At 42.1% G+C, this 9,872-nt stretch overlaps 1 protein-coding gene across 1 annotated transcript in view; it reads left to right on the top strand.

Annotated features, from left to right (window-relative positions):
- The window catches only part of IPCEF1 (interaction protein for cytohesin exchange factors 1), a 71,480-nt gene that overhangs the window by 7,609 nt on the left and 53,999 nt on the right, over positions 1-9,872 (top strand). Inside the window, exons 2-3 of the mRNA XM_023758182.1 lie at positions 5,179-5,218; positions 5,839-6,008. Of these exons, the coding sequence (XP_023613950.1) occupies positions 5,179-5,218; positions 5,839-6,008 (210 nt within the window). The remainder of the gene's footprint in view (positions 1-5,178; positions 5,219-5,838; positions 6,009-9,872) is intronic.

The following is a 9,872-nucleotide window of genomic DNA, read 5'->3' as shown; positions in this document are numbered from 1 at the left end:
TATGCTCTCTATAGTGCTGTCATTTATCCAAATGTTTGAGCTAGAAACTCCAAGATTTTCCCTGACACTTTTGCTCTCCCTCACTGTCCATGTTCTAACTTCCTCCTCCCCCTCCTCCCCCCTCCCCCTCCTCCTCCTCTTCCTCCTCCTCCTCACCTTCCTCTCCCTGTGCCCACTCGCTTCTTTCGCTCCTCTCCTCTGGATCTTTCTCTCCTGTCTCTTTCTTCTTCCCAGTCCTCCTTTCTTTATTTCTTCTATTTCTCTTCTATGTAGAAAGTGCCATTGCACTCAGCTTCCCCTTGAACTCTAGACTTGCTTCCCTGTCCTACTCCTTTATACCATACCAACAACACAAGCAAACATCTTATCAAACTACTACTTTTGTAAGTTTTATTCTCAAAATAAATATTTGCATTTTGCCATTGACTTTTGTGACTTTGGGCAAAATACTAAAACTCCATTTGCTTCAATTTCCTTTCCTATAATGTGGGAATAAAAAATAGCACCTAAGCCACAAATATGAGAATTCAGTCCCAGCATTTATGAAAAGAGTGAGATCAGTGTGTGCCATGTGGCAAAAATTATATGTGTATAAGCTTCATGTATATTTCTTAGCTGTCAGCGTTTCCTATTACTATTATGATTAGACTGTCTATTATCTCTCTCCATTTTCCACTAATAGAGATTTTATAAAATATTAATCTATTATGTAATATTTAAGGTAGGTAGTCTTCTGAAAAAATTAAGCAAGTTTTTCATGTATTTTCACAGGCAAAATTTTAATAATTAAAAGCTTTAAACTTCCCTTTAAAAATTCAGTTTAATTTTCTAGGAAGGAGTAAAGATGTTTGTGGGGAAAAGTGTTGGGGAGAAATATCCCTAACAGCTGTATCAATTGGTGTTGGCCTGGCCCTAAAATATATAGGAAATTTTGTGGCTTGGTTAAAGTATTGATAGTTTAAAATTGACAGCAATTGAGGCTTTACACCATGGAAATTAGGTAAATGTTACAAATCAGGGGCCATTTAGCAGCATATCACTGTATAATTTTGCTAAATACCAAGATCATTATGAAGTTTGATGTAATCATGAACTGTCTTACTGTTAATTTTAATATAGCATGAGGGTAAATCAGCTGCCTCCTGCACATCCCCCACTGGGGATGTGCCCGCAACCCAGGTACATGCCCCTGACCGGAACCGAACCCGGGACCCCCCAGTCCGCAAGCCGACGCTCCATCCACTGAGCCAAACCGGTCTCGGCTGTTCATAGTTTTTTTTTAAACTATAGTCCGGCCCTCCAACGGTCTGAGGGACAGTGAACTGGCCCCCTGTTTAAAAAGTTTGAGGACCCCTGATCTATATAATACAAGAATATGCAAATTAGCTGGGATGCCATAACATCACAACCAAACAGCAGGGACCTATGGCTGCATGGCGCCTGGCCAAGGCAAGGGACCTCAGGCCGCACCCCTGCCCTATGGGGCTTGACAGGGGACCTCAGGCCACCCCTCTCGCCCCACGGGACGTGATGGGAGACCTCAGGCCGCACCCCCCACCCCGTCACTGGGCTGGGAGAACTCAGGCCATGCCCTCTGCCCCACGGGGCTTGACAGGGACCTTAAGCCACACCCCTCGCCTGGCAGGGCTTGACGGGGGACCTCAGGCCATACCCCCTGCCCAGTGGGGCTTGACAGGGGACCTCAGGCTATGCCTCCCTGCCCAGCGGGGCTTGACGGGAACCTCAGGCCGCACCCCTCGCCTGGTGGGGCTTGATGGGGTTGGGGCCAGCTGGGTCTGGGTCTCACCCAATGGGGGTGGGGCCAGCCGGGTCTGTGTCTCCTGTGTTTTCGAAGCATGTGCGGGTGGTGGGCAGGGACTTGACTCTAGGTCCCACGGCATGCCCCAGACTCTGACAGGAGGGAGATTTTCATATACATTTTACTAATTTTTTTTCATCTCTGACACTTCTATTATAGAGAAAGGGCAAATAGCAATATTAAAATATTTCCTCTAATTAATTCCCTTTTAATGTGCATGAATTTCATGCACCGGGCCACTAGTTACTGTATATATTCGTAGTCAATGTAATAATTATCCTGGGTGTTAACATCATTCAACATCAAAAGAGGTCCCTTTTTATATTTTGTACTGGTTTCTTTGTATGCTTGTGTTTTTGAGTGATTGGTGACCAAATGCTGTTTTTAACCATCTTAAAAAGTAAAAGTATTCTTTTAAATCAAAAGAAAAAATGTATTTAAAAGAAAAGTTTACCCCCAACTTTAGAAGCAAGTGAGGGCAAATTCATAATTTAGAGTAATTTTTAAATTTTACCCATAACATTCCAATGGGAAGAAAATAATATGATAAAAATATCTTAGTAGGCTCTGGATTATTGTTGTGAGAAAGAGTTATAATTCCCCTGTTGAAAAACTATCTCATAACATGCTCAACCGGTGTTCGCCTTTTTTTTTTTTTTCTCACTCAGTGAAAAAACCACATGTAAGATCTTTTTGAAACTGACTAGTTCGCCAGTTCCACTTCCTGTTGTGAGGAGTAAGATGTATCTCCAACTCACTAAAGTTCTCAAGATTGTTTTCATTCTCTGATGTCAACCAATATAGGTTTCAAATTCATATATATCAAGTGAAACTGAAACTCCCTGTAATTTGTTATTTCTATAATATGCAGTCTGTTTCTCGTTGGGGGAATGGTTTCAACAGTTATACAGATTGTGAAATAATTTACTTTAAGAGAAGTGCTCTTAAGGAGAGTTGACCCAGTGACTGAACTCCCCTTCCCCCCTTTAAAACAGTCTAAATAAAGTTCTTTCTTGATGTTGGTGATTACCCTGTTATAGGGATTGTCCTGCTTAGAGCTCCCACTTCTTATCCACCCTCGGCACGGGAATCTAGTGCAGACCAAGGACTAGTCTTGGGCAAGATTGAGACAAAGACTACAGTTTGCTCTGGGGTTGTCTCTAGAACCAGCCTTAAGTCGTTCATAAGGGATGGGTGGAGGAGATTCACAGGTTCCCTTCACAGATCCTACAGCCGTCCTCTTGTGACTCTCTCTCTCTCTCTCATTCTTATTAAAGTTGCTCTTTTCCTGTGAGCTCTAGTAATGCAATTTCACCTTGTCAGTCTGGGGCCAGAACCCTCTAGGAACGTCTCTGTACAGCTAGCTCGCTTTCTCCCTGTTGCTTGGTTCTTAGTTGGTCTTGAGTACTCCCTAGCCTAGTCTCTTCTGGACCCACTGCTTTCAAATCACTCCCACTATCCAAATTTACTCCCCTGCCCTTCGTCCTGGCGCTTGGATAAGTGTTAGCTCTCCAAATAATGTACATATTTGGGCTGAAATATTTTGTGGATAGCTACTATTGGTTTTACTGATCTCAGAGAACTGCATATAAAAAAAGCCATTTGAGGGAATGGTTGGGATTTTAGACCAGGATGCAGGAGTGGAAGATATTTTGTGAAGTGGAGATGAGACTAGGACCTTGATGTGATAACATGCCTACAGCTTAGTCATGTGTCTTGACTGCAGCATGTCCATTCTTGACTAAATTTAGAACAATTATTGCCTTTGTTATGTCCTTGTTTTTCCCCACAAGGATGATTAATTTCTTTGGGGATAAAATTTTGTTCTAACACTTGTAAAATAAAAAGTCAGTTTGCGATTTTCCAGAAAATATAATTTAAGCACTTTGACTTCATCATTGTTGCTGAAAGAAATACAAGTTTTACTTATCCTAAAAAGTTATTATGAAATTTCTGTTTATTAGACATGAAGTATTTGTTTATATCTATAGTCATGTAATGTTATGTTATGTATAATTGTATAAAATAATGATTTTTAGTTTTCAGAATATTTTCACATACAGTCTCATTAAATATTATGAGACCTTAGGATTGGAATTATGAGTATCTTGATTTTACAAATGAAGTGGGTTCTGAGTGGTAAATGAATTTTTTTCTGGGTAACAGCTGCTAATTATGACAGTCATGAATTGATTTCAGACTAAAATAATCCCATCCTAATTCTATATTATATTCCCTCTTTATATGTATAATAGAACCATATATAAAAACTATTGGATCCATAGTTAGATATGTAGAATACTAGCCAGATGCATCTGGAATAATATAAGATGTTGTAATAAGGTGGCCTACCAACTTTTAGAACTGCTTTTCAATTATGTATAATTTTTTTTTCAAATTCTTTACTTGTTAGCATAAAAATCTGTCATTTAAACCCGAGTAAATTCAGCTTAGATATTGTGGAGGAAAAAAAAGAAACTTTTTAAATCTAAAATGTCTTTCTTTCTACACACCCACACTCACCCACCCACCCACCCACACACACACAAAGAGGGCCATTTGTTGTTGTTGTTGTTTTCTAGTTTTGCGGATGGTCTGATTTTACACGAATGGTTTAAAATGTATAATGAAAAATGTGTATTTCAGATTTGTGTCTTATGCCTGATTTGAGTATTTGCAGAGCTATTATAAAATAGGAGTCAATATTGATTTTTTAGAATGTGAGAATTACTCATGGGGACTTAAGACAAATAAGCAATTTAAATTTGCCTGTAGATAAAACTTTCCTGATAAGGAGGCTTGATGGCTACTTAGATCTCACCACAGAGACTGGCATTCCTTTTTCTGGGATATTTAATTCCTGTGGTAGCTGGACCTTGAATTTTTTGATCCGATGCAAACCGGTAGTATTGTGAGACTGCAATGATTATCTTCCAGGTTTATTTAAATAATTGTTATTTAGAAATTGCAAGGAAAGAAGCAGGATAGATACATACATTTTTTTCCTCTCACAAAAAACTAAAAGGGAAATAGAGACATATTTTTAAGAACTTCAGTGAGCAGTGTCCTGTCATAACTAAAGTGGTAGTGAGAAGGCTGCCTGTGGGTGGAAACAGGAAACATTAGTGATAAACGTTGTGTTACGTGTTTGTTTTTTTTTTTCAGGTTCAGCTTAATGTCTATTGATTCTAATTAGCACATTTTGTGCCTCAGCTATAGCTCCCCTCAGCTCTGCTTGGAGAGGTTTTTTTTAGCTTCATCCTGCTCACAAACACTGCCACCTCCTCCCTCCTTCTCTCTTTACAAATGTTACAACACAATCAGAAATTTCCTCTTTTCTTCCCTTCCTGCATTTTCAGCAGGTTCCCTTGCGTCAGAAGCCGGGAAAGAAAACTCAAGGTAATGAGATCGCTTTTGTTTGTTCATCCCCCTTTTGCACGTGTGTGTTTCTTTTTCTCTTGGGTGCCTTCCTTGGGGTCAGCTTTTTGTCTGTCTTACTGTTGATGTCAGGAGGTGCACAGCAGATTAATGTTGGGTTATTTTGGGGTCGATTTTAAGAAATGCCGGCATGCTGTTCATTTGGCTTAATCTCTTGTGGGGTGTCAGTAGGGCTTTGAAAGGCTGGCACGGGGTCAGAGAGTGGCTGTGTGTTTGGTGGGCATTAACCCTTTTCTGTCAATTGCGTAACTACTGCTGTTACTGCTGACAGGAGCTCTGTCTGTGCCGCGATGTGCCCGGCAGCCTCAGGATTTTAATTTTTCCACTTGTTCTTGTTGAATAATAGTCTTAGACTAACACTTGCATGCTAGTCTCACTGTTTCTTTGGTCATGTCTTGGTACCTTCTAAGCACTAAATGAATGTTTAAAAATAAAAGAGATAAATGACTCTTTTTTTTGCATTTTTTGCATAAATCTTGGTTAAAAATAATCCAGCTCCCAGGAGGTAAAAAATGAAGTTTCCTTGCTCTGTCATATACATTGGGGTAATACGTGACCATCTTTTCATGTAACTGTTGCAGGCTTTTTCACGATGAGCCGAAGGAGGATATCGTGTAAAGACCTGGGGCACGCGGACTGCCAAGGGTGGCTCTATAAGAAAAAGGAGAAAGGAACTTTCCTGAGCAACAAATGGAAGAAGTTCTGGGTGGTACTGAAGGCATCCTCCCTATATTGGTACAGCAATCAGTTGGTGAGTCCACTCTCCCTCCCATCCCCAGCCTCTCTCACCAAGGATGCACTGAAGATCCTTGTTGAGCAGATGATCCCATTGAGAAAGTTAATTTTTTTTTTTATTTCTGAGACTTGGAACAGAGGAAATAAACAAGTTCTAGAAACCATTTCTGGTCCAGTACATATGTAGGTCATTCTGTGTTTTACAGAAGAGAAAGCCTCGCTGCTTGACTGACTTATCTTTGGTTGGAGAAGGCCATGCAAATGTATGTCCTTATAAAGGAGACTTTCCGTGTCTATTAATGTTACTATTCTATGAGAGATTCCAATTATCTCAGGATTTACGTGGACAGCATTGGATATGGGAAATATACATTGTTAAAGTCTCTACAAGAAAAGGGACGCAGCTTTAAGACCTATTAGGAGTGTCAGTTCACAGACACTATTTTCATTTTTCCTCCTTTACTATCTTTTCCTGTGACCTTCTTCATTAGATGGGTTGGTTTTGGAATAGCTAATAGTCGGTGACTATTGTGTCTTGTTCTTTGGCATGTTCAGTGATGGTGTTAAATTATGCTTGGACAATCTTGATAAGAGAATTGTCTAATCTATCATTTTGAGGCAGTATGCTTTTATGGTTTTCTTCACAGGCTAGTTTTCTGTTTGGAAAGGGCTAGGAATAAAGTTATTGTTAGAAGGTGTGCTGATCTTTCCTGGCTTGAGACATTTTGAAAACGATGATGTTGTTGAAAATTGAATGAGTAGAGATTTTTCACATAGGAACTCTCTCCATTAACCTCAGAGTAGCCAGTGGCTAATCTCAGCAGAGATTGAGTTTGTTTTGGGGGTAAAGTGAAGATCAGCAATGGATATCCTCTGATCAACTAAGGAAAAGTTAGGAATTACTCCTAAGCCAGGACAATTATTTTTATACTAGAGGCCCAGTGCATGAAATTCGTGCACGGGTCCCTAGGCCTGGCTGGCGATCAGTGCTGATATGTGGGGCAACCGGCAGGACAATTGGGGAGCCCCCTGTTGGCACCCACATTGGCTGGCCTGGGGCCTGCGGGCTGAGGGCAGCTCTTGTGTTGAGCATCTGCCCCCTGGTGCAGTGTGCGTCATAGCGACCGGTCATTCTGCTGTTCCACCGTTCGGTTGATTTGTATATTAGGCTTTTATTATATAGGATGACGGCATTCTTTTAAAGTGACTTGTATGTGCCGTAGAGCAAGCAACAGAGTATTAGAGCATGCAATTTTATAAATGTAAAATAAGTTCTGTGTATAGTTTGTGGGAAAAATTTTTAGTTGATAAATTCACATTCACTAATCACTAATTCACAGGCACCCATTCTGTAAAGAAGAGGTTAAACTGGACCCAAATCCAATTCTAATGATGTGGAATAAGCATTCTTCTCTGTGTTTCTCTCTGTACCCTCTCCGACACCCCTGTGCAAAACATGCTGTACAATTCTTCAAGTTCTATAAAAATACTAGAGGCCCGGGGGGGGGGGTGTCCCTCAGCTCGGTCTGTGCCCTCTCGTAGTCTGGGACCCCTCAGGGGATGTCCACCTGTTGGCTTAGGCCCGCTCCCTGGGGGGAGCGGGCCTAAGCTGGCAGTCAGACATCCCTCTGGTAGCCCGGGAGCCCTCAGGGGATGTCCACTTGCCAGCGGGGAGCAGGCCTAAGCTGCAGTCGGACATCCTTAGCGCTGCTGAGGAGGCGGGAGAGGCTCCCGCCACCACCGCTGTGCTGGCAGCCGTTAGCCTGGCAGCTGTCAGCCTGGCAGCCGTCAGCCTGGCTTGTGGCTGAGCAGAGCTCCCCCTGTGGGAGCGCACTGACCACCAGGGGGCAGCTCCTGCATTTAGCGTCTGCCCCCTGGTGGTCAGTGTGTGTCATAGTGACCAGTCATTCCCAGTCATTCTGCTGTTAGGGTCAATTTGCATATTACCCTTTTATTATATAGGATATTTCCTCAAGCCTTTTGTGAGTTTTAACAACTTGATCGAAGATTTGGGAGGTTCACAAAGAGTCACCTTGATAAGCATGCAATCTTCCACCGTCTCCTTTTCTCTCTTCTCTTTTGCCCTCCTGGATTCGTTTATCTTCTTGTCCAGCATGGAATGGTTTTACCCAAATTAAGGCAACCTGGAGCTGGGGTCTAACCTGCTATCCTAAGGGATTTTTCCTAAACAAATACTGTTTTCTTCTTAAGAAGAGTTAATGTTAATGTAAACTTCAACCTCTTGTTTCATCTTATTTTAGGCTCTTGCTTTTGGGTAGTTGTGGCAAGTGAGAGTCTGTATCTTTTATAAAATGAGAGGACTTACTGATTTACATTTTAATAGCTCCCCAGGAATTTCCAGAGGTTGTTGGAAGGATTGGGTGCTGATGGAGAATGGCGCATCTGTGGGAAATAACAAAGCTCAGATAGAAACGTGGCATTCATTTTCTCATCCGATCAAATTATTCAGCAGAGATGCCCCGGGTGCTGTCCTTGTCTTTATAGAATTTAAAGGAGCCCCTGCTGAACAGCACACAGTTACGGATTTGTGTTATTTGGCTTCATCAGCTCACTGGGCTTAAGCAATGAATTACTATTTTGGGCATTAGGAATCTCCTGCCTCCACAGGGAGCAGCATTGTTGACTGAGGCCAGATTAGAAAGAGGAAGCGGAGACAGCATCAGACACACTCAAGTACCCCGGGCCTCACTTGCAGATGCATACAGAGTGATATTCAGGTAGCAAATCCTGTACCTAAGTAGAGTTAGGTCAGCAACATTGAATGGAGAATAAATGTGTTGTTACCTGGCAACGGAGTTATCCTATTAAACTAGTGGTAGGTGATGGAAGGACCCTTCCACCTCCTTAATTCTGTGACTGTGTCATAGAGGAATATCCTTAGCCCAGGATGGTTGCCGTATGCAAATCTGACTGCACGTAGGTGACATGATTAGACACCTTGTTTCCTCCTTCCATAGGGTTCTGAGAGAACAACTCTAGAAATGAAATTTAGGGTAATTCTCCTGAGAAAGTACCAGTGACCTCATGGGACCCCTTTGTTGTCTCTACTGTTCCCTGACAGTGCCTGGGGAGACCACCGCCTCCTCCCCTCTCTTGGCATTTTTTGTTACTGCTGTCACCCAGGAATTGACTCCTGGCGTACCTTCTTTTTTCACAATGCTTTGCGGCTTCGAACAGTACTAGCTAGACTTCCTTGAGAAAAGTCAAGTCCAGACACTCATCTGCCATTTTTCTCACCTCATATTATGTGCTTAAATGCAATACAGCACACAAGAATTGTATGCCAAGTCTTACAAAAGCAGATTCAAGTTTAATAGCCATAAAAATTCATGCTGTTTAAAATCCTGGGTTTAAAATCCACACAATTGTTTTTCCTTACCCCTAGGATAAAGTACAAATTCATTTACTGGCTTGTGAGAGTTTTCTGACCCATATCTCTCCTACTTCCCCACCTCCCCACCCAAGCTTCAACGGTAGAACATGTAGCGGTGAGCCAGGGCCAGTAAACGGGGCCCATACAGTGCGGGGATGTGGATTGGATCCAGGAGGGAGTAGGCAGCCACCGCATATTCTCGAATCAGAAGATGATCTAATGAAATTGGCATGTGAAAATATGAACCTAGCACTCACTCATGGGAGGTATTGGAGAATAGAATAAAGGACCTTTCCACAGGCCAGTGGGAGAGTGTGACAAAATGCAGGCGGTGAGCCATGAACTCCTGGACGAGAGTGGAAACTGAAAATTTGGGGCATACTACATGAAAGGCAAGATGTTGAGAACTGGGATATAGGGGCTATACAGGGCCAAATGATGTTTCAGCAGCTGTCAGTGAGCAGTTCGCTTAAAACCCGAACACAG

Source organism: Myotis lucifugus, unplaced genomic scaffold (genome assembly GCF_000147115.1).
Source record: "Myotis lucifugus unplaced genomic scaffold, Myoluc2.0 scaffold_125, whole genome shotgun sequence".
NCBI classification, from domain to species: domain Eukaryota; kingdom Metazoa; phylum Chordata; class Mammalia; order Chiroptera; family Vespertilionidae; genus Myotis; species Myotis lucifugus.
The sequence above is the reverse complement of the archived record's forward strand: the minus strand, read 5'-3'. Positions and strand labels throughout refer to the sequence as shown.